At 50.8% G+C, this 23,543-nt stretch overlaps 4 protein-coding genes across 12 annotated transcripts in view; 2 read left to right on the top strand and 2 right to left on the bottom strand.

Moving 5' to 3' along the window:
* The window catches only part of EFTUD2 (elongation factor Tu GTP binding domain containing 2), a 37,652-nt gene extending 32,891 nt beyond the window's left edge, over window positions 1-4,761 (bottom strand). The window contains exons 1-2 of one of the 4 annotated variants that reach the window (XM_039846751.1): window positions 3,575-3,673; window positions 1,798-1,906 (exon numbers count right to left, since the gene is read on the bottom strand). In XM_039846751.1, the coding sequence (XP_039702685.1) occupies window positions 1,798-1,902 (105 nt within the window). In that variant the 5' untranslated portion in view covers window positions 1,903-1,906; window positions 3,575-3,673. Of the gene's footprint in view, window positions 1-856; window positions 864-1,797; window positions 1,907-3,574; window positions 3,674-4,601 lie in introns of those variants that run through there. The other 3 variants (XM_039846746.1, XM_039846749.1, XM_039846748.1) reach the window with 3 other exon arrangements.
* Window positions 4,687-7,915, top strand: DNAAF19 (dynein axonemal assembly factor 19). 4 transcript variants are annotated; one of them, XM_039846756.1, is made up of 4 exons: window positions 4,687-4,815; window positions 6,022-6,173; window positions 6,561-6,690; window positions 7,327-7,915. In XM_039846756.1, exons 1-4 carry the CDS (start codon window positions 4,786-4,788, stop codon window positions 7,777-7,779), a joined length of 765 nt encoding a protein of 254 aa, XP_039702690.1. In that variant the 5' UTR covers window positions 4,687-4,785; the 3' UTR covers window positions 7,780-7,915. The 4 variants fall into 4 exon arrangements, with proteins under 4 accessions (XP_039702690.1, XP_039702693.1, XP_039702691.1 ...); XM_039846759.1 differs by having other exon boundaries at window positions 4,760-4,843; XM_039846757.1 differs by lacking the exon at window positions 4,687-4,815 and adding an exon at window positions 4,998-5,093.
* Window positions 7,916-8,112: 197 nt separating this feature from the next.
* FAM187A (family with sequence similarity 187 member A) lies at window positions 8,113-10,036 on the top strand. The gene has a single exon (XM_039846755.1). The coding sequence runs from the start codon at window positions 8,792-8,794 to the stop codon at window positions 10,034-10,036; it is 1,245 nt and encodes a 414-aa protein (XP_039702689.1). The 5' UTR covers window positions 8,113-8,791.
* Window positions 10,037-11,609: 1,573 nt separating this feature from the next.
* On the bottom strand, window positions 11,610-21,841 carry GFAP (glial fibrillary acidic protein). 3 transcript variants are annotated; one of them, XM_039846754.1, is made up of 10 exons: window positions 19,460-21,841; window positions 18,478-18,538; window positions 18,193-18,288; window positions 17,204-17,365; window positions 15,835-15,960; window positions 15,470-15,690; window positions 14,874-14,917; window positions 14,393-14,512; window positions 13,059-13,144; window positions 11,610-12,425 (listed from the first exon to the last, which is right to left on the bottom strand). In XM_039846754.1, the coding sequence occupies exons 1-10, from the start codon at window positions 20,017-20,019 to the stop codon at window positions 12,384-12,386; spliced, it is 1,518 nt and encodes a 505-aa protein (XP_039702688.1). In that variant the 5' UTR covers window positions 20,020-21,841; the 3' UTR covers window positions 11,610-12,383. The 3 variants fall into 3 exon arrangements, with proteins under 3 accessions (XP_039702688.1, XP_039702687.1, XP_039702686.1); XM_039846753.1 differs by lacking the exon at window positions 14,393-14,512; XM_039846752.1 differs by lacking the exons at window positions 11,610-12,425; window positions 14,393-14,512 and having other exon boundaries at window positions 12,788-13,144.
* Between the last annotated feature and the right edge of the window lie 1,702 nt (window positions 21,842-23,543).

Consider the following 23,543-nt stretch of genomic DNA (forward strand, 5'->3'; position numbering starts at 1 on the left):
TATTACCCCCCAATTCCACGCCAATTCCACGCCCCCAACCTACACAGTCGCTAATCATTCTACTTTCTGTCTCTACAGATGCCTACCCTTTCTTCAGGTCTACTTTGAATGTGACTTCCCTCAGCTATCTTTCTTGGTCATCCCAGCCAGGAAGAATGCCTCCTTATATACTACTATTATGAATACAAATTAATATGATTTAAATGGCACTTGTCCTTCCCTATCTCATAAATATTTTTGCATGTACTTCATCTCCCCTGGCAAGCTGTAGATTCCTGCAGGGCAGAGATAATGCCTTGGCTCTCTCAGCATTATGATTCCTTGCAAATAGTAAGTGCTCTATAAATACTTAATGAATTCTTGGGCTCTATTTAGCCAGGAATTCAAGTTTGTTGGGATCACTTTGAATTTACATTCCGTTATCCAATAATTAGCTTATGTGATGTGCAAATATTAGAAACTTCTCTTCTCTATCTTCACCTAGGTCATTGATAAAAAGGTTGAAAAGGATGGGACCAAGCATGGATGCTAGGGGCATGTCACAAGAGCTCTGGTGGTGATCCATTAATCAAACTCTTTGGGCCCCATTGTTCAACAGCTGTGACTTTTCCTTGTATTATGACTCAGCCTCTATTTTTCCACAAGGACATAATGAGTTACAGTGGTTACCTTGGGGAGTGAAATGGATTAAGAACCAAAGAATATTTTCTATCTGATTTGAATAAGAGTATATTCATGAGTTACTTGTATAATAAAAAATATTGCTTTAAAATAATATTTTTAAAAAAGAAAATAACTGGTTTATAAGAAAAGTGATTTCAAAAGCCTTGCCGAAATCAAGATACATAATATCCACAGCACACCTCTGACCTATAATATCTCAAACTAGTAATTGTATCAAGAATAAATTTTTATAAACTCATATAACCTTCCTAAGTATTCGATGCCATCTGTGTTAAATTTCCGTCCATAATTTTTACCATGGATGCATATCACACTTATTAGCCTATAGTTTCTGAAATGCAATGCCTTATCTCCATCTTTGCAAAGTAGGACGAATTGCGATTCACTTTCTAGGACCACAGCCAGTCCCCAGTTTCTTAAAGATGACCACAGAGGCTCTGAGCTTACCTCTTTGAGGTCTCCTCCACTACCCCACCTAGGTAGGACCCAATGCATATGGTGGACCTGGAGACCTGAACATACTCAAGGCCGCGAGATGCTCTCTTTTAGCCTCACCTATACGGCTCAAATTTACTTTTCCTTTTCCAGTGTTTATTCTATTTTTTTCTAGTCTGAAGGACATTTTCTCTGATGGAGAAGACAGATGGGATGGCAGCCGGGACTTCTGCCCTGCTTCCCTGCTGTTTCATTAATGCCACACCTCCATCGATAAGCAGTGGGCCTATTTACTTCTTATTCTGAACAGTGCTAAAATATAAAAGCCATCTTTGGAGTCTTTTGCAAGCCTCAAATCATCTGGACTTCATCCTCCATAGCTCTCCCGAAGGGGAGTCATAGGAGTCTGCACCTTCTCTTTCTGCTTTTATTCATCTTTCAAAACCCGAGCTTATGAAGGACTTCCCAGGGCACCTGTGCTTGGAAAAGGTGACTACCTTATATTTCCTTTCGGAACTTCAATAGCTAAGTTTTCTTAGGAGCAGTATAAGAACCCTAATAAGTCATATCACAAAGAGGACAATGTTAGAGATATAAACAGGTATTATGGGAGCAGAGTGGATTCAGTACTTTATTGCTTTTTTAAAAGAGAGAGAAAAAAAGCAATTTACGCCTTACCTCGTCAAGATCTTTGGTCTCTCTGCCCAATTCATCATCATCTTCATCAGAATCTAGCTCTGGGCCAATATAATTCCCAAACTCATCATACAAGTCAGTATCCATGATGCTAAAATGCAAGGAGAAGAGGAATGAGATTCTGGTAAGGTAATGAAGGCCTCCATGGATCCACCTTTCAAGCCTTATAGTTGACCATATCCCATCACACAGCCCCTCTCCAGTTACATCAACCCACTGAGTGGTCCCCTCAAAGGCCTGGACATTCCCTATTTCTTCTACCCATTGTCACTGTTTACATACTCTTCTTCCACTTCTTTTTTAATGCTAAAATGATTTTTAATTGTAAAATAATTTAATACCATAAAGTTGCAAAAATAGTACAAATCTTTCTTTTTCCTAAATTATTTGAGAATAAGTTGCTGATACAATGCGTCGTCACCCCAAAACTTTATTTAGTGCAGGAGTTTGCAAATTATGGCCTGTGGCTAAATCTGGCCTGCCGCCTGATTTCACAAGTCCCCAAGCTAAGAATGCCTTTGACATTTTTAAACAGTTGAAAAATCAAAAGAATATTTCATGATACATGAAAATTAATTACATGAAATTTAAATTTCAATGTCTACAAAAACAGCTTTATTAGAACACGGCCATGCTCATTCATTTATATTGTCTACAGCTGCTTTCACAATGTAACAGCAAAGCTGAGTAGCTGCAACTGAGTCCATATGGCCCAAAAAGCCTAGAATATTTACTATAGAAAAATTTCTGTCTGTCAACCGCTGGTTTAGTGTCTGATTCCTACAAACAGGGACATTCTCGTACATAATCAGAAAAACACTATTGACACATTACGACCACCTAATCCACAGACTCCCCCAGTCATGTTTCACAAACTGTTCCAATAATGTCCTGCATAGTAAAGGATCCAATCCAGGACCGCATTTTTGCATTTAGTCGTCAAGTCTTTAGTTTCTTTTACTATGGAACAGTTCCTCAGTCTTTCCTTGACTTTATGACTTGACACTTTTGAAGATTACAGGCTTGTGAGTTTGTAGAATATCCCTTAGCTTGGGTTTGTCTGTTTCCTCATAATTAGGGATTTCTGGCATTTCTGGCAGGGATATCACAGAAGTGATGCTGTATTCTTTTTAGTGCATCTACTCTCTGGTGGTATATGATTTTAATTTGTCTCATTAGTGGTGATATAACTTAATCGCCTGATTACCAAGATGTCTGGCAGGCTTTTCTATTGTAAAAGTTACTTGTTTTCTCTTTGCAGTTAATAAGTATTTTATGGGTTTTCTATACTTCAATTACTGAAATTCTATTCAAAGTACAGCTCAAATGCCACCTCCTTCAAGCTTTCTGAGATCCTCGGTTTCTCTCTCCCCTATGCCGCTATAGCCTTACTGGACCTTTACCAGAATTTAATTGTTTTGAAGGCAGTTACCTGTATTACCCTCACCAACTCTACAGCTTACAAGTAATAAACAACAGAAGAGAGCATGGGTTAAGGACTTGAGCTTTGGAGTTGGAAGACCTGGATGTGAATCTTAACTTTGTCACTTAATAACTATGTAACTTCAGGTAAACTACTTCACTCTAAACCTGTTTCCTCAACTGGAATATGGAGTGAATAATTCCCATTGAACGAAAGGTTGTGAGAATTAAACAAAATAGTCTGTGTAAAGAATTGATCAGAGTCCTAGGCTCAATAAATGTTATCTAGCATTTTGGCCATTCTTGAATACAGGAACCCTGTGTTCCTTGTGCCCACCTGTCAATTCAGCTTGCATCAGCAGGAACTGGATAAATGTTAAGTGAATAAAATGTTTGAGATACTGTTATTTCTTGCACTAGGTTAATCTCTCCATCTCCTCAATGCCACCTGTTGAGTGCTGAGTGTAGATAAAATAGAGAATTAAGAGCTTCGAGGATTGGTAATTAAATGTGAATTATTATGGAAACTTTCACATGCATAAATTCTTTTTACTTCCAAAGAGCTATCACATCTGTGCTCATCTCATTCTTCCAAGATCCATGAAAGGCCTGCAGAAATTTGTATAGAAAGCTGTTCATAGGACAAATCAAGCTCATTTCTGCTTCAGGGCCATTGTACCTGCTATTCTCTTCCGAAATGCTCTTCCGTTAGATATTTATACCTCGTTCCTTCATTTCATTAAGTTCTATACTAAAATGTCATCTTCTCTGAGAAAGGTTCCCTTGCCACTCCAAAAAAGTCCCCCATACACACACTCTCCGACTCCCACTTTCACTGTTTTATTATTATTAACATTTATCATTAGCTGACTTATTCATGGGTTTACTGTCACCTCCCCACTACTACTTAAGCAAGGGCTTTTTTTCTTTTTTTCACTTGGAACAGGGCCTGGCACAAAATAAAGCCTCGATAAGTATTTGTCGAATGAATGAATGACTCCAGCAAGGCACAGAGAAGACAGATTTCATTGCAGTTTCCCGCTATAAGGTAGGCTCTCAAAGGAAAACAGAATAGGAACAGAGGGAGCTTGGCAGAAAAGTGAAGACGGCACGGATGGAAGAAGGAGTGAGAGAGGGAGCTTAACAGTGAGAACGACCCCTGCCCATGGAAGGTATTTTACGGATGGACAACACTGAGAGAACCCTGGAATCTGGAGGTGTGTGCTGGGTAGCTTTCATTTCCTTTCCCGCTCCACGCCTCAATTTACCGATCTGTAAAGTGAAAAGGGCAGGGAGCACACAACGTCTCTTCCAGATCTGACATTATTTAATTTCCCTCCCCACCCGAAGCAACCTTCCCATACCATTGACCCGCGCCAGCTCACCTCCCGCCTGCTCAGCCAAAAGCTCCAGTAGGCCGCCGAGGAGGGCACTTCCGTCCGACGCCGCGCCACCGTCTGCGCCCGCCGTCCGGAAGGACCCTGACGACGCCGCGGTCGCGTTTCTGCTGCGGAGGACAGCCCTCTGCCTGAGGACCAGCTTGGAGGAATGCCGGCCGCAGACACAGGAACTAGCAAGGTGGAGGCGTGGATCCTCAAACTAAGGCGTGGGTTTCTCCAAAGAGAGTGAGGCCAGAGGTCGCATACATCTGATCAGGCGCCTTGAGACCACCCTGAACAGAGTCGGGGGCCTTTGGGTTGATCACGTGGGCAGGTTGTTAGAGCAGTTGCTGGGCAACCACAGCTGCTGGGCGTGGTCTACGCTGAGCTGTCTTGTTTCGGTGTATTTGGGGATCCCCAAAGAAAGCAAGGGAACCAAAGCCAGGGCTGCTGGGGTGAAGGTCAGGGGACGGAAGGGTTAGTTTTTCTATTTATTCAATGACTGGGGAGGGCTCAGAACTGGACAGGAGCCAAGACACCTGAGTTCAGGTCCTGGCCAGCCCAACCCCCTTTTTGGGGTTCAACTTACTCACGTTGGGGTGGAGGTGGAGGGCTTTGAGGTTGGATGCGGACCTCCTGCTTCCCTGCTCTTGGGCTGTTGATAATGACTCCGCTACAAAATCTAAATCAATGCACTGAGAGTCTGAGGTTCAAAGGAGTCTCACAGCAAATAAATACCAGAGCCAAGACTAGAACCCATGTAGGTGATCTTCCTGTAGAATCAATCTCAGATACTCGGAGGCTACAGGAGAACAGTGGCAGAACTAAAGAGGTCGCCCAAATACCTAGGGACCTGTGGTCCAGCCCTGGGCTGGACAGAGGGATTTGGGGAGAGGGGTCATTAAGCCCCTTCCTCTGCCACTTCTACTTGATTTCCTGCACAGACGTTGCATCTGGCTTGGGTGAAAAGTATCCTTTTCCATTATTTAATGATGGATGAAATTTTATCACTGACTCAAGCATAGCTAATAGTTCAGCTTTTGTGTAAGGTCTTCTATCATAACTGCCCACATGGAAAAGTGAAGGGACTGAATTTTGAGACCCAAATGCCTCCTCAGCTGAATTATTATTAAAATGTGTTTTGAGGCAAAGAACAAAATTAAGATAGAGTTCCAAACTGAAAGTCAAATTCTGTTCTATTTTCAGTGGCAAGTCTTAAGCAAGTTCTCAGTGTGCAACTCAGCTCCCCTCAGTAGAGAATGAGATTTTTGTAACACCCCCCAACATAAATGACAAGATATCCAGAGTGCTTTTGTGTCATTTTGTGGGCTGGTAAAGAATCCAGATGCACACTCTTCCCCCTGTTATTGACCTTCCCCTGTGTCCATTCCTTTTGCCTTCCCAGGCACAGGCCATGGAAAGGAATGACATCATTGACTTCAAGGCTTTGGAGAAAGAGCTGCATGCTGCACTCACTGCCGATGAGAAGTACAAACGAGAGAATGCTGCCAAGTTACGGGCAGTGGAACAGAGGGTTGCTTCCTATGAAGAGTTCAGGTTGGCTTAATGCTATTTTTCATGCATTCCTGTTATGGTGGACAAAGGTAGATAAGAGCATGTGCTTTGATGTTAGACAATTCTGAGCTCAGTGCTATCCCTACCCTCTGCTACCTGAGTGATCTTGTGCAAGTTATTTAACCTCTTTGAGCCTCTATTGCTCATCTATAAAAGAGAGTAACCATTATTATGATTAAATGAGTTATCACATGTAAGATTTCTAAGCACAATGTCTGGCACATGAGAAGTGCTCAAAAGCTGTCAGCTATTGGTGCTGTTGTTGTTATTGTTGTTATTGTCATATTGGCCTGCCAACAGGTTCAGCCTATATCATATAATGTCCAGCCACCTCATACCCATCCCCTAATATCTGTCCTTTGCCCACAGGGGTATTGTCCTTGCATCACATCTGAAGCCACTGGAGCAGAAGGATAAGATAGAAAAGAAGACTGTGCCCTGGAACTGTCACAGTACTCAGAGAAAGACCTCCCAGGACGAAACCACTGAAATCTGCCAGGTAGGTGAGGCCCAGCGGGATTCTCTGCCCTAAATCTCCAGTCCTATCTTCTTACAAACCATACTTTTCTTTATTTCTCATGTGAAGCCAACAGAGGCAGGTTTCTGCCTCCAATCTCAGAAAGAAAAGCAACCAGTGAATGGTGGGGGTGAGTTAAATTGGGCAGAACAAATCAGAAAGGAGGGCTACGCAGGTCTCCTTCAGTCAGTTCTTTGACCTGCATTCACAGGTCAGAGTGGGGTTGCTCCAGGTTATATGTACATAGTATAATGATCCAGTGGCAGTGTTGAGAGGGAGACCCAGACTGTCGGAGCCCTTTAACACTCACCTTGAGTTCTTTCAATCATCCCCTCTGCCCTGCTCAGAGTAAACCCTGACTCGCTCTTCCGTTCATCAGTAGGAAAATCCTGGTACAACTGAGAATCTCGAAGCATGGCCTGGAATCTTTGGGCCCCTCCCTCCCTGTTCCACCCCTAGTTTCCTCATCTGAAAATGAGACCCATTGGGACCACAGCTTTCCCAGTGCTCGGAGAGCAGTACCAGAGCTTAGATGAAAACCCACGGGCTCTCCTCATTCCCATTGTCACAGAGCAGTTGGAAGAGCTCTGGATTCCCTTTTCTTCTTTTGTGATCTAGGAGAAAACACGCCTGCAGCCTGAGACCTCAGCAGAGTTCTACCGTGATTGGCGGCGATACTTGCGGAGTGGGCCAGAGCGCTACCAGGCCCTGCTACAGCTTGGAGGTGCCAAGCTAGGACAGCTCTTCAAGACAGACGTGGGATTTGGACTTCTAGGGGAGCTGCTGATTGTGCTGGCCGATCACGTGAGGCCGGCAGACCGCTTGGTGGTGTTGGGGATCCTGCGCAGCCTGGCCGGCACCGGGCGCTTCGCCCTGAACCTGAGCCTGATGAGCCATGTAGAGAGAGAGAGCTGCAGAGGCTTGTTTCAGAAGCTGCAAGCCATGGGCGCCCCCAGACCCACAAAGGAGGGGCTCGGCCAGGAGGAGCAGGATCTAGAGGAGCTGCCTGGTGGACTCCAGGAGGAGGAGCGGCTCCTGCAAGAGCTGCTAGGGCTGTACCAGGTGGATTGATAGGATCAGTTATCTTCAGAGGACCCCAGCATTTTTTGGTGGTTGTCCTGGGGCTCTACAGGATTGTAATAAGAAGCCTGCACCCAATTCCCTTCTCAACTTGGAATTTTCAGAGTAAAAGCCAAAATCAAATCTTCTCCTCTTTTCTAGTCCTTTGGTGGCTCGATATTCTGAAATGTGTAGATCCACAGATGGTCAAGGGCCCAGGAAGCTAAAAGAGCTTTGCCTCCTGCCCTTGGAGTCTACCACACTTGTGGTTCACAGCCCTGAGAGATGGGCGTGTGCCTAATCTGGTGCTGGCTATACCAGTTACATCCTCCATCCCAAAAAAGAAAGAAGCAAAATTGTGAATCTTCCATGGCAAACAAATACAGATCTCCATAGTTCTTAACAAGAATATTTATAACCTAAAACCAATGAATGGACATTTAATCGACAAATGATCAAATGCTAACCTACTTGAGGTACAATATTTTTCCCTAGGGGCTGAGTTCCTGTGCAGGTTAGGCCTGGGAAAGCCCCAAGCCATCAATTTAGGTCTGGCCAGCCTCCCAGGCTTCTTCATATGCCAGATGTGTAGGTGGGTGGGTTTCCTTCAACTCCTGGACTAACCAAAGGGAAGACCTTCTCACCAGGCAGGCAGGGCAAGGCCTGGAACAGGGCAGCAGAGATTTCCCTGTCTAGCTTCTGAACCCTTGGCTTCTCATTCCAGTTTCTCCTGGCCCATTCTTGGGTGAGAGTGCCAGTGTTCTAGAAAGGGGAGAAGGGCCAGATTCTAGAATGGATTTTCCCTTGAGATCGCATCTGTCACATTAGAAGGGCATCGTGTACATCAGCTGGGAATAAATTGCTTTGCTTTTGGCCGCTTCCCCTACAGATTGTTGCTTCTTTTCTTGGCTGCTTAATCCTTTCCTCATATAGATGCTCCCTCTGGTAGTGATTTCTAGAAGCCCCATAGACCTTTAGTGCCTTGGTTTTGCTTCTTCCCCTCGGATCCTTCCTTCCTGCGGGCATGAACTTGGCCCACACCACAGTGCTCCTGTGGGTGTGGGGGAGTCTCCAAGCCTTTGAAATCGTGGAGAAGGAGAACATTTTTCAGAGGACCCCCTGCCCTGCTTTCCTGATGTTCGACAATGCAGCCTACCTGGCCGACATGAGCTTCGAGCTGCCCTGCCACTGCAAACCAGAGGAGGTGTCCGCTGTAGTCTGGTACTACCAAAAGCGCCTTGGTAGCAGCCACACCAAAGTACTCACAGACTTCGATGGGCGGGTGCTAACTGAGGCAGCCCAGGTGCGGGTGGGCAGTGACATGCTGGTCCGCTTCAGCATTCGCATGTTCAGCCTGTTGGTGTTCCAGGCCCAGCCCGAGGACTCAGGCTTGTATTTCTGTGGCACCCGCAAGGGGGACTATTTCTATGCCTACGATGTGGACATCCAGAGCGGTGAGGGAATGGTGGCCACCTTCAAGGACCAGGGCCAGGAGCCCTTTGCAGATGAGTACCATGGGAGCCTCCATGTCTTCACCACCTTCTGGGAGTGGACCCCCTGTGACCGCTGCGGGGTGCGCGGGGAGCAGTGGCGCCTTGGCCTCTGCTACCTGCAGAGCCCAGACCTCTCTCCCCGCTACCGTAAGACACTGCCAGATGTGGTGTCCTGTGGTTCACAGGCTGTGCCAAGAAAGCTGCGGGCCAAGGCCAGGGACCATACACCTGAGCTACTGGTTCGGAGCTGCATGGTGCCCTGCAAGAAAACGACGATGATCCAGAAGGGCGTGATGGCCATCTTCAGCTACGTGTCCAAAGTGGGCAGCCAGCCCTGGGTGCCCCAGGTGCCCATTCAGTTCCACCAGCAGAGGCTGGGCCACGGACTCATCATCTCCTGTCCTGGTGCCCGGCCAGAGCATGCCGTGGCCTGGGACAAGGACCACCAGTACTTCTACCGCACAGAGTACCTGAAGGGTGTCAACAGGTCCATGAGGGTGTTCATTGACCACGGCAACCATCTCCACATCCGCTTCACCCAGCTGAGTGACCGGGGCATCTACTATTGCTGGCTGCAGGGGGTACAGATCGCTGGGTTCCGACTGGGCGTGACATCTCGAGGGCGCTACAAGGCCTCATTCTCAGACCCTGAGACTCGCTCTGCCATGGAGCTCACCCTGATAGGATATCTGCTCATCACGTCAGTCTTTGTCACCATTCACCTCTGTCGTTGCTGCGGTTACTTATTTCGCTATTGTCCCAACTTCGCCCCCTAGGCTCTCCCCCAGCTCTAAAGACTGGTTGTGTTCAAATGTGTTTGTTAAACGATACCAGGTACCACTGGGTCAGCATCCCTTTCTTGGTGGGGACCTGTGGCAAGGGGGTGTGGACAGATTTGTCAATTACAACCTGCTCTCTCTCCATTTTCATGGTTACATCTGGGACCTCATCTGGGAAGCAGGGAAGCCTGAGACAGGTGGGGGATGGGGGACTGAGGCCGAGGTGCACATGTCTTCTGACTTCACAGTCAGCTCAGAGAAGGAAGAGGGAACCTAATGTTCATCAAATGGCCTGTTTGGTATCGAGGTGCTTCATTTTCTTGCCTTCGAGGATTGCCAGTTGAATTGAAGGTAGCAGGGAAAGGGAAGAAGAAAAAAGGGGTGGGGGGCTTGTATACATCCTCTCTGCCTTCCTCCTCAGCCTCATCCTGGGACTGGCTGGTAGAAATGGTGGATTTGGGAACAAAGGTAAAGACTAGAACAGGGGAAATGGGTGAGGAAAGTGGAGGTCAGATTCAGGGCTTTCCTGAGAGACTGCACCCAGGCAGTGGACTGGGAATAAGAATAGGGGCTGGAGCAAAGGTAGGGGTGGGGTAGGGGGGCCAGGGCTGCTGTGGCAGAGCAGGGCGGGAGGTGGGAGTTGTCATGTGGCTACTGCTGTGGAGGTTTAGGCTTCCGAGATGATCAGTGATAAGCAAGTCGGGTCTTGTCCAAGGCTACTTGCTGCCCCCATCCCCCCACCCAGCCTCTCCTGAACAGATCAGAGTCCACTCTCGGGGAGGCTGCAGCGGTTGGCTTTATTTACTTCAGTGACTAAAGGCAGCAGCGGTGCCCCTGAAGATTAGCAGCAGTGGGTGGCAGGAGGGAATCAGGAAAAGGGCACCAAGTCTTGGAAAGACGGATGGACTCCCACTTCTCCATCCATTTGGCCTTAGAGGGGACCCTGGGGTGGGTCCTCTCTGCCCCATTTCTGGGTATGGATAGTCCCGGGGGCACCCCCCCTCCCCCACATCTTCCAGTGGAAAGCAGAGCAGATGCTCTGGGTAAAAGTGTGTGCTCCCAGCTGCCCCGCCTCCAGGCTGCAGGGACACAAACCAAGGTCTTCGCTCTCCTTGTGCCTCAATTTCCTAAATTATAGAATAAGGTGCTACCTAAAATATCGGGTATATTTTGTATTTGAGTAAGAGGGGACCACCAGGCCCTTGGCTTATGGAAAAGCAGTAGGTCACTGTGGACAGGGCCAGTTGTATTATGGTGGCTTCGCCCAGCAGCATTTGCTGGGGTCAGGAGGCAGCAGCTGCATGGCTCAGGGGCCTGGGTGGACAGGGTTTATGTGGAAAGGCAGGGGCCTTTAGAACTGGGACAAAGTGTGTCCTGCTCCTGTAGACAACAGCCCCTTTCTCTCCTGTTCTAGTATCTTCAAGAAGATGAGTCCCTTCTTTGATTCCAAGTGTAACTGGTCACCCATATCCCCAACTCTGATGTCTAGCATCATCCCACTGCCTCTCCACCATCTCTACCTTCCCCTCAGCCTATATGGGGGAGTCATCCTACACTTGACCTCCCTGTGCTGACACCCAGGGGCCAGGTAGCCCCCTTTACTCCTTCCCAGCACCTCTTCCCTCTCCACTTACACTCAAATCCCCCAAGTGCTGAGAATCAAGCTCCCACCCGCCCAGAGCATGCCCACATGGTAGCTCAGTGGGGCTGAGACACTTGAATTATCACTCAGGAGGCCCCTCTGGAATCTGGGCAGGCCAGGAATTCTGTCTGCCGATGACTCCAGATGGCAGGATACGCCCCCACCTACTCTCAGGCTGGCCAGGGTCCGTCTAGAAGAATGAGCCTCTGACCAGGGCTTCCTAGCCTGCAGTGACTTTCCCTTCCTGTCTCAGAGTCTCAGTTTTCCTCCAGCAGCCTGAGGAAACTCAAAGTCCCACTTCTTAGATAGCCCAGAGACCTCCAGCTCTAGCAACAGTTGCCATGACAACAAGGATGAGGATACGGAGAGTGATTTGTTAGGTCCCTAAGCCCTCTCCAACTTCTCTCCTCCCTCCCAATTCTAACCCAGGGTGCTGGCCATGCCCCTCTAGGCTGCCCCTTTGGGGTGAGTGCCCTGTTAGTTGAAGTTGCTGGTTGTGGGGTAGGTGCTGTCTGGCAGGCCTAATGCTGACAGAGCCTGGGGCAGCAAGCTGGCAGAGAGATGGAGCGGGGAGGGGAGCAACTAGGGTGGGAGTGGGGACTCAGGCTTGGGGAAATTAGCTATCAGAGGAGGGGCAACTATCCCGTTTCCTGCTGCAGGCCTCTCCTGCTATGGGGCAGGAGCCATGAGGTGGGTCCTGCCTCACATCACGTCTTTGTGCTCCTGCTTGGACTCCTTAATGACCTGTAGGGGACAGAGAAGGTGCACAGGGGCACAGTTAGGAGTTCATGCAGAGTTGGGGTCCACCATTGCTAGGCTACGTGACCTTGGGCAAATCCCCAACCTTCCAAGGTCTTTCTTTTCTATGAGAGTAACCAGAACTCCCTTATGCAACAGTCAGAGGGGAAAATGAGCACCATGCCCGGCACATGGTATTAGATGAGCTAGTGCTGTTGCTGCTGTGATGGGGAGAGGGTTATGCCAAATCTCCCTTTCCCATTCCTCTGGCAGGTTCCTTCGACCAAGCTGGAAACTGAAAGTTTTGAGTAAAAACCGCTGACTTTAATTTTCTTTCTCTTTCCTCTGGGTCTGGTGCCGGGGGCACCTGAGTCAGGGTGAGAAAGGGAGAATACCTGAGTCAGGACCCCATCCTATGGCCTAGGCATCCAGCTTGCCTTAAAAATGCCAGCGGAGGGGCTGGGGCATTGAATTCCATCCGGGTTCCTTCTCCTCTTCCAGAGACTCCCTAGGGAGCTCTTGTGAGTTATCAAGAACATCGTATGGGCCAGTCCGGGCTTTCTTCCAGAGCCTGGCCTCAAGAATTCCTGGGGGCAGCCAGAGCCTGACAGGCCAGAATCTCGGGTCTGCTCTCCTCACCTCTCCATCCCGCATCTCCACAGTCTTCACCACGATGTTCCTCTTGAGGTGGCCTTCCGACACGGACTTGGTGTCCAGGCTAGTTTCTGTAGGTGTGAGGAGAGGAGGCCTCCTGTGGGCACTCAAGGCACTAGACATCCTCTCCCACCCCAGGCTTCCTATCACACCCCAATCATGAATACGAAGCCTATCCAACTAGACAGGGAGAGCCTTGGCTCTTCCAAAAGGGCTGGTGATCCCCCAAGTCCCCACTATGTTAGGCAAGTCTTGGCTGCTCTGTCCACTGCCCTGCTCGCCCTTCTGGCCTGGCTGCATTTTAGCCCCTCTGCAAGCCCTCTCCTGGCACCTGGCTTTCTGATGACCTAGCGCTGTGCAGAGGAAGGAGCACATGGGCTTTGAAATCAGGCAGGCCAGAGTTCAAGTCCCAGCTTAGCCACTAATCAGCCACACAACCATGGGCAAGTTAATTTACCTCTCCCAGCCTCAGTGTCCACATCTGCAAATGGGGATGATGGTGCCTACTTCTTAGGTGGGAGTGAGGAGTCAGTTAACTGAAATAATGTATGTTAAGTGACTGACACATTAGTGCTCAATACATGTGGGTCCCTTTCCTGTCCCCTCTCCCCTTTCTTACTTCTTTCTGTCACTTCTCTGGGCCCTAATAACCCTTTACTGTCTGGCACTTGGCAGTGTTATCTTTAGCTAGTCCACCTTCTGATGCTGAACTAAGCTCTGGGACATGTGTATTTAGTGTTCCTGAATTTCTAGGCTAGAAGAAGAATGATTTTTCTATAGCTGAGAATCACTTGAGGGCCACATACAAGTAAGAAATAATTTAGTTCCCTCCCCCCTCAGAGAGAAAAATATAACATGTCACACTAATATTTAAAATTAAGAGCAGGGAACATAAAACTTTATTCACTACATGAGCGCAGTCCAGGGAGAAATAATCCTCTGGGCTGAATCAGCACCGAGCTGAGCATTGGAGCCTCAGGGACAGAAAATCAAGCCAGAGCCTGGCCTCCGGGCACAGTGAGACCCTGGGGGCCCTCCCAGTGATGGGGAAGAGGTGAGGCAGAGGCTGGCGTTTGCTCAGAGGCCCCAGAGCATCTCTTCTGAGTACCTTGAACACCAGCCAGCTCCACTAGTTTAACCTACAGTTAACCTGTGCCAGGTCTTGGGCTGGGCACTGAGGTTGCTGGGAAGATGACACAGGCTGGCCCTATAGGGAAACCTGGGATGAGGGAGCCTAAGAAGACAGGGAAATGGGCTTGGCGAGGCTCCCTCCCTGCCAAGTGGAGAAAAGCACCGTGTCTGAGAGGCAGGCAGCTAACCGAGAGCCGGCGGGGCTCCATTTACAATCTGGTGAGCCTGAATTGGTATAACTTGTACTGTGAGGCTTTTGAGATGTCTTGTGACCTTGTGACTTTCTCCTTCTTTGGTGCTTTTGCCCCCTGTAGTGACAAGCAGTTAAAAAAAACAAGAACATAAAATACTCAGATGGGCAGAGCTTGCTCAGGGATCTGCAGATAGGACAGAGGTTGAGACCCTTACCCAGTTCTGTGGTGGAATCGGGGTACGGGGTGGGGAGAGGGACACAGGAGAGGGACAGGAGCTGCTGCAAACCCCACCTGGAATGCCCTTGGGATGGTGTGCTCTGGCCAGAAGCTCTGTGGTGAATCATGAAGGCCCTCAAGGAGAGCCGCAGACCTCCTGGCCCAGGTCCTCGGCCTGGGAGGCCAGAGCAGCAGCCCACAGGCCTGGGGGAGGGGGCAAGAATCCAACACCCTGGCCACACGGCCCTGCTCTACTGACCTCGGATCTGCAGGTTGGAGAAGGTCTGCACAGGAATGGTGATGCTGAAAGACAGCAGAGGGAGAGGGGTGACCGGGCTGCCCAAGGACGTCCCAGGAAGGTACTGGTCCAGGGTTATCATGACAGCCTCAAGGACCGCATTCCCCAGCTTTCCCCAGCAGCCAATGTGCTCCCTGGAGCTCCAAGAGTCTGCGAGGGGCGTGGGTGTTATCTGTGAAGATCTCCATTCGATGGACAGTGGGGGCTTGGAGGATGGCAGAGGGGAGGGAAGAGTGGCAAAGTTCTGAGGAGGCAGAAAAGATAGGTTGGGGGGAAAAAAGACTGATTTTTGTTGGGAGGGTCGGAGGTGAGGCTTTAGTTTAAGGGAGGATGATCCAAGTCCTCGTCCTAATCAACATTGATCGAATTGAATCCATTCATTCATTCGTTTGTCGAACGTTTATTGAATACCTACTATGTGTTAGGTGAGCACTGTGCTGGGCGCTGGGATGGAAGGGGGCTGGACACGAGGTTGAATAATTCAGTCCCTGAAGGGAGCGAGAGGGCTCTGAGGAGGGGCCGCCGGCGCATTTCCTAAGGTTGCAGTCGGGGCTCACCGGTTCTCCTCGCCCTCCAGCAGCTTCCTGTAGGTGGCGATCTCGATGTCCAGGGCCAGCTTGATGTTGAGCAGGTCCTGGTACTCCTGCAGGTGGCGGGCCATCTCATCCTTGAGGCTCTGCCCCTCCTCCTCCAGCCGGGCCAGCGCCTCCTGGTAACTCGCCACCTCCCGCGCATGGCGCTCCTCCTGCTCTCGCATCTGCCTCTCCAGAGACTCGTTCTGTAGGATGGAGCCAGCCGGTCCCTCAAGGCATCGTCACGCCACCTGGCTCTGGGACCGGGACAACTCGGGACGACCCTGGCTGTCTCCTTCGCCCCCGCTCCCCGCCCCCGTCCACCGCCCTGCGACCCTGCTCACACTCACCGTGCCACGCAAGGACTCCAGGTCACAGGTCAAGGCCTGCAGCTGGCGCCGGTAGTCGTTGGCCTCGTGCTTGGCCTGGCGGAGCAGCTCCGTGTTGCGGGCAGCGGCGTCTGTCAGGTCCGCAAACTAGATGGGGAGAGGACCCTATGCTGAGGGGCGGACTGCGACTGCGTGTGGGAAGCTGTGTGGGCCCCTGGGAAGGCATGGTCTTTGGGAAATCAGGGAGGTGAGCAGGACCTCAGAGTTTTTGTCCAGGTCACCCCAGGACACTGGCCCTGGGTGAGATCATTCCCAGTGACTGTGACTCATGGACAGGGGACACAGTAGCTGCTGCTGCATCTTCAATACCTAGCACCGTGTCTGGTCAGGGAATAAATGAATGGACAGTGTTTGCCACAGAATCCAGAGTCCTGCACTGGCAGCTCCACCGAGGATTGAACCCTGTCCTCCCCCACTGTAGACGGTGGGTTCTGCTGAGCAGATACCTGGGTCCTAATAGCCTTCTCACCTCCGGCTTGCAGCGAAGCCCTCACGGCTCCATCGGGCCTCAATCTGTTCAGAACCATCACTGGCTTTTACCGCTCATGCTCCTCAGCTCAGTGCCCTGGGCCAGCATATTTGGGCCCCCATCTCTTTGCACTTTTTTGCCTCCAGGCCTCTCCACAGGTTCTGTCTTGAATTTTGGGTGCCCCTTTCCCCTTCTCTTCATGTCCATAGCTGCCAGTCCTGCTTAGGCCAAATGCCCTTCCTTCTATGATATCCTCCCTGGTCCCTTCATTGCATATAGACTCATCCCTGACGTGTACTCTGTGGATACCATATTTGAGGGCGCATTACATCACCCTGGTGAGACATGTCTTTGTAGCCTGAGCAGTGCTTGGCGTTCAGTAGATGCTCAATAACCCAGGACACAGATTGCAGAGGCGTCAAGAATGCAGGCTCCCAAGTGACGTGGCTAGGGTTGGAAATCTAGCTTTATTGCTTAGGAGCTGTGTGACTTTGGGCAAATTGGTTAACTTTTCTGGACTTTAGGTCTCTCATCTGTCAAAGAACAGTACCTACTTTACAGTAAGATAATCAATCCAAAGCACAGGGCCTGGCACACAACAGTGTTTAGTAACAACTAATTATAGGAACAACTATTACTAGTATTTATTATCATTAAAAATAATAGTAGCAATAATAATAAGTACTTATTTGAAGTAATAGTGCCTATGTGACCCTGGGCAAGTCACCTCATTTCTCTGGTGAATGTCACTCACCCAGAGAGGATCCTCTCCCAGTTTTCTCTCCCTTCCTTCCCCAATTCTCTTCTACGGAGCCAGGAGGGCTGCCTGGAGGAGGCAGGCTGGCCCACAGTCAGGGCTACCTTGGATCGGTACCACTCCTCTGCCTCGTGCATGTTGCTGGATGCCACTGCCTCATACTGTGTGCGGATCTCTCTCAGGGCTGCTGTGAGGTCTGGCTTGGTCACATCCAGCTCCACATGGACCTGCTGCCGGGCCAGCTGCTCCTGGATCTCTCGCATCTCCTGACCAGGGTGAGAGAAAGGATAGCAGGGTTCAGGGTCTAGGCTGGGACTGGGTTTTCCTCACAGCATCATGCCTTCTTCAGCCTGCCCCTCGGACGCAGATGTCTGCTAAGAGAAATGAGATAATCCTTGTTGGAGGAAGTACATGGGGAGGCTAGTCCAGGCTAGGGGAGGTGGCGGGTAGTTTGGGGACCTCATTGTGTCCTCCTCCCAGTCTCAGACAGGCAGGAGCACTGAAAGTATGCCTGTGTCCTGATGGGAGAGTGACCGAGTCCCTGTGGGTGGGTGTGCCCGTGGGTTCCCAGGTTCCACGGGGTCATGGATGCTGAATCTATGATCTGAGGTCAGAGCTCAGTGGGATCTTTTTGTTATAAATAATTCTCAGTTAAATGGAGACAGATAGCAGAGGAAGTGGAGTCAGAGAGACTGTGTGACCTTAGCAAGTTCTTTAACCTCTCTGAGCTTCAGAGTCCTCTGTGAAAAAGAGGTTATACCGGAAGGACGCCTCTCTCATAGGGCTGTAGTGAAGAAGAAAACGAAGCAACAAAGTTCTTATAATTCTCAATAAGTGGAGTGCGTGTCTGTGTGCGTTTTACCAGGGGCTGGTGATGTTCTGTTGTCTGTCTCTATCTCTGTCTCCCTCGGTCTTTCTCTGTCTCCCTGTCATCTGTCTCTGTCTCTCATTCTCTGTCTGTTTCTCTCCCTGTCTGTCTCTAAGTATCTCTCTGACTCTCTCCCTCTGTCTCTCCCTCCCTCGCTCTCTCTCCCCCTCCCCCTCACTCTTCAGATCTCTATGTTTGCTTTTTGTCCCTCTGCCCTGGCCTTACCTCCTCATGGATCTTCCTCAGGAACCGGATTTCGTCTTCCAGAGACTCAATCTTTCTCTCCAGATCCAGACGGGCCAGGGTGGCTTCATCTGCTTCCTGGAGTAGGGAAGAGGCAAAGGGCTGCTCTGACCCCAGACTCCTCTTCCTCACACCCTAGCTTTGTCTGAGCCCCCTATCTGGGGCTGGGGGAGCAGAGTGGGAGGGCTGAGCTTGGGGACTGTGTTTGGGTGGGCTGCCATCAACCCTTCCCCACCACCCCGTACCCTATCCCTCCACCCCCCTGACCTGTCGATAGGTGGCTAGGTTGTTCTCTGCCTCCAGCCTCAGGTTGGTTTCATCTTGGAGCCTGAGGTAGGGGAACACATTCCTGGGTCCAGGCTCTACTGAGAACTCTTAGACCCCTGCCTCAATCTCCCTAGAGTGGCTGCCAGAGAGACCCCCAGGACTAGTGGAGGGGTAGGAGGAATGAGGGTAGAGGGGTTCTAGACAGAGCCTTGGCCACGAGGGTGAGCAGACGAGGGACTTTGTATTAACTCATTACTAAGGTGTCTTATCAGGGTTGCTGCACCTGCTCCTGCTCACGCAGGCGCTTCCACCAATGTACACTCACTGCGGCGCACACAAACATGTGGTCCTCCTGCACTTGAGGGCACACATGCATGCTGGGCTGGCTCAGCAAAGCACCGTGCCCCTGGGGTTCCCTCTGGCCTTTGGAAATGGGTTTTGTTAAGATCTCTGCTTCACAGCTGTGCAGGCTGAAGTGCCTTGACTAGGATCATAAGCTGGTGACAGGCAGAGTTACCTGCGTTCTGAAGCCAGGCCTGTCTGCTCTTCTCCCCCGCTTCCTCCCAGAGCTCAGTCCTCCCAGTGCACAGCAACCTCCTCTTCCAATTCCTCCTTTATATGGGCCGGGCTCAGAGTAGGTGAGCTCCCCGCCCACAGTCACAGGGCCCAAGACCCACACAGACCCCGTCTACTCAGGTCCCTGTCTGCTCTTGCACAGCTTTCCCCAATGGGGAGGTGCTGAGAGTACCCCGCTCCCTGGCAGAAGGTCTTTGGGAATCAGATCCCTGAGGCTCTGGGCCTTCTCCCAGTCCCTCCCATTATCTCAGGGAGCAAGGACAGCCCTCCCCTCCCAAAGGAGCAGGAACCAGGGAGCAGGGAGGCAGAGCCCCCTGCCTGAGACCCAGAAGGCCTGCAGGCACTTCCTTTTGGGAGCTCAGTCCTCCCTGCTCAAGAGGCCCCTCTCCCTTGGCTCCTTTCTCACTTTTGCCTCAGGGTGCCCAGGTCCTGTGCCAGGTTGTCCCTCTCGACCTCGAGCCGGGCGCTGTTGGCGGTGAGTTGATCCAGCCGCAGCCGCAGCTCACGCAGCTCAGCCTGGTAGACATCAGCCAGCTTGGTGGGTTCCTTGGCCCGCAGCTGGTTCAGCTCAGCAGCCAGTGCCTTGTTCTGCTGTTCCAGGAAGCGCACCTTCTCGATGTAGCTGGCAAAGCGGTCATTGAGCTCCATCATCTCTGCCCGCTCACTGGCCCGTGTCTCCTTGAAGCCAGCATTGAGTGCCCCAGCCAGGGAGAAGTCTACCCGTGCTGGGAGTGGGGGAGGCATTCGAGCCAAGGAAAGGCGGGTGCCAGCACCCAGGCGGCGGCTAGGAGTCAGGGTCCCCAGCACCATCTCCGAGGACGAAACATAGGAGCGGCGAGCAGCTGAGGTGACCCGTCTCCTCTCCATCCTGGCCTGGCTCTGCTCTCTCCTGGGATGTGAAGGCTTTATGGAGGAGTGGGCTGGCCTGGCACTGCCTGACTGCCCCTGGCAACACCCCCCTGGCATAGCCTGAGAGGGTGGGTCTGGGCTACGGCCCAGCCATGGGGAGAACTCCTCTCACCCCACTGAGGTCATTGTACCCAGAGGCAGGGCCCCAGCCTGGCCACAGACAGAGGTACTGGCATACAGTGTCTGGGGCCAAATGTTGGGTCTGGGGCCCAATCACTGGGCAAGGAGACCTTCCCTCTAGGAAGGTGAGTCAAGAAACAGCTAGACCAGATGACCTCTGACCTGCCTTTTGACTCTTGGATGCTGAAACCCAGGCTTTCCCTCGCTCAGCACTTTCCTTTGAGTGCCTGTGAGGTGCTGAGAATTTGACAGAGAACACACCTGTTCCATACCCTCAAGGAACAGTCTATGTTACAGTTTCCTGCCTTCTCCTTAAGTTCTGCTTTCTCCTTAAGTTCTGGGGGTTCAGGGTCTGTGGGCTGAAATTGGACACGAGCCCTTTGTCTGGAGGGTCTATCGAGGCCTCTTTCTAGCGGGGGTGGGAGGGGAGGGGTGGTGGAAGGAACTTGGGAGTCCTGAGAGGGCCAGAGTGGGCAAGCACTGCACTCTCTGGCCCTCTCCCTGAGCCACTCGGTCCCACCAGGTTCACCCTCCCTCGCCCGGCCTCCCTGCATAGCCCCCCTCCCAGAGCCCCAGCCTTGACAACTCCACAAAGCAGTTATGAATGAGCTGGCTGTCCCTACTCCCTTCTTTGTTCTTGCAATACCCTGTTTCCCTGGCCACCCCTCACCTCACTCTCCCACTGGAGATTTATTTCCTTTGAGTTCCCCTCTGGGGATGGATAGGCTTGGGAACTCACAAGCCAAACTGAGTCCAAACTGGGAATCCAGGGCCTGGGCTGTTGCCCCTTGAAACTTCAAATCCATTTACACTTTCTACTCTGGTCCTGAGGTGTCAGCATCCGGCCTAGGACCCCCATCCATCTGTGTCCTTGGACTTCTGAAAAGCAGGCAGCCTTCCTCTCCCTGCCCCAACTCTGCCCACTGCCCATGCCCGGACCTCTGATCCCTTTTTCCGGGCACTTGCTGAATGGAGCCTTGTTCTCCACCGCCGGTGAGGGCGCCACACAGCAAGGGAGGCCCCCAGGGGGCTGTGCCGTTTTAATCCCAAGACGCCAGGCTTCTGGGCAAGATACAGCCCAAACCCCTTGCTCAAAGAGCTTCTCGGAAAGCATCTGAGAGGGGCTTCAGTGCAGCGGAGAGCAGGCTCTGTGCCCACGCCAACCATTGTATCTGTGCCAAGGTGAGTCATTCAGTGGGCAATCGGGGAAGGCCCTGGGGGGTGGCTAGCCCAGCACTGCCAGGTCTCCAGCTCTGCAGACAAGGCCGGGCTGCTCCCTATTCCCGGGGAGAACCCCATCCCTGGCTCTCAGAGTCAGCTCAGGCCCCTGAGCTTCAGCCCGGGCAGTGCCCTTACCCCACGCTGGGAGAGATGCTTTTCATTTGGGTGTGTTATAGGCTGCTTGCTGAGGTTTCCCCCATGAGTCCCAGAGCAAAAAGAGGAGGTAGGATTTCCTAAGTCTCTAGCCACATCTGACTGCAGGGCTGGAGCAGTGACATGAGGAAGAGAATCTTGAGGAGGGGATGCCCAGTGACTTTTGATTCTGCTGTGGGTTGGGGAGCTGGGGAAGGACAGGGCTCTTTAAAGGAAGAGCAAGGCTGGGGACAAACCCTAGTCCTAACTCTTCTCTCTGTGGCTAGGAGCAGCTGTCCTCCAACTTGCCTGGCGAGTTACAGTGTGCAGCCTCCTCTTCTCGTTCAAGTGAAATCTAGTTGAAATGAACGCCAAGCAGTCCTGGAGGGAAAAGTATAAGCAGAGCAGGAAGTGTTTGTCAGGGATGCTCTGTGAGTTGTGCCTGTGCATGTGAGACACAGGTGTTTTTTCAGTATCAGCATCATCATCATCATCACCATCACCATCACCATCACCATCATCATCATCATCAGCAGCAGCAGCAGCAGCAGATGGAGGTCCCATCAATCTTCACCTACTGCAGCCACTTCCTTGGGCCCCTGTCATAGCCCGGGCTTCTTGCTCCATCTTCGACCCCTGTCTGCCCCTCATACCTATCCTGGTACTCAGCCTTTACCTATATAAAGATGTCCACATGGAGAACCAGCAAGGGAGACAGACTTGGTTGTGGTGTGTGCCCAACTGTCATTATTTTTTTTATTACATATTCTTTGCAGAAAAATCAGAAATTACAGATAAGCAAAACAAAAAAATTGAATCAACCACAATTTTGCCATCTGGAGATAAACACTACCAAATCTTTTCCCATATGCATAAATTCAGTTTTTTATAAGTGGGCTCATATTGTACAAATTATTTTGTAATTTGCTTTTTTCACTCAATATGTTATGAACATCTTTCCATATCAATAAATATTTACATCATCATTTTAACAGCTGCATGGTTTTTCACTATATGCATCAATTTAATCAAATCTTACTGTTGGACAGTTATGTTCTCTCTCTCTCTCTCTCTCTCTCTCTCTCTCTCTCTCTCTCTGTCTCTCTCTCTGTTCTAGATCACACTATGACCCACGTCTGCCCCATCTGCATGGTGCTTTCTCTCCTGTTTCCCTAACCTAAGGACCTCAACAGCTAGAGCCTCAGGTCAATCCCTAGACCAACTTCTGGATTAGACAGAAAGCTGCAGGCCATGGGGAGAGGATGCCTGGACGCCCCTCCACAGGGCCTTCAGCCAAGCCGTGCCCTGCTTCAAGCCGAGATGGGAACAATGTGACCTCCCACTCCCGGTGCCCCCTTTCCACGTCAGAATCTGCCAGGATGCCCTCCTGCCCATGGAGCCCAAATGCCCCCCAAGACAGATTGATAACACACCTGGCCACACATAAGGTGCCCAGCGTTTTCTAAATTTGCCAGGCTTGAATTCAAGTGGCTCTTTTGCCACCGGACCGCCTCCCACTGGCTCTGCTGAGCCCCTGCCCTCTCTCAATGTCTGGCACAGCATGGTGGCAGCAAAATTTGGTGAGATGAAGAAAGCATGGGTCTCTCTGGCTGACCCCTTGTGGACCGTTGAGTCTCTCCACCCCATGGCCCATTCCTGAAGAAGAGAACCTGACCTTGGTGGCCACTAGATGGCAGTGCTCAGCTGCCCGGGTCCCAGTGGCCCTGCGGCCACAGCCATTTAGTGTGTGTGTGGGGGAAGCTGGTCTCAGCTATAGGCAAGCTTTCCAAAACCCAAATTTGTATTACACAGAGGTATCACCCCTTTATTCTCTATAGTTGCCTCTGACTCTAGGGCAGAGAGTAAGGCCGTGGCACACTCAATAGCTGTATGATCTTGGCCGACTTCCCGAACCTTCTCTGAGTCTCCATTTCTACTTCTGTAAAATGGGGACTTAACCATATTTACACCCAAGGTAGTTGTGAGGATAAAATCATAGCTTCCATGTAATAACACCTGCCGGGTGTCAGTACATTACTGATGGGGTGTGCCCAGAGGGGTGGGAGCAGGTCCGCCAGGGGCTCTGCCATGTTCTGTGGACTCCACTG

The sequence above is a fragment of the Pteropus medius genome, unplaced genomic scaffold (genome assembly GCF_902729225.1).
Source record: "Pteropus medius unplaced genomic scaffold, Ma_sr-lr_union100, whole genome shotgun sequence".
Classification (NCBI taxonomy): Eukaryota; Metazoa; Chordata; class Mammalia; order Chiroptera; family Pteropodidae; genus Pteropus; species Pteropus medius.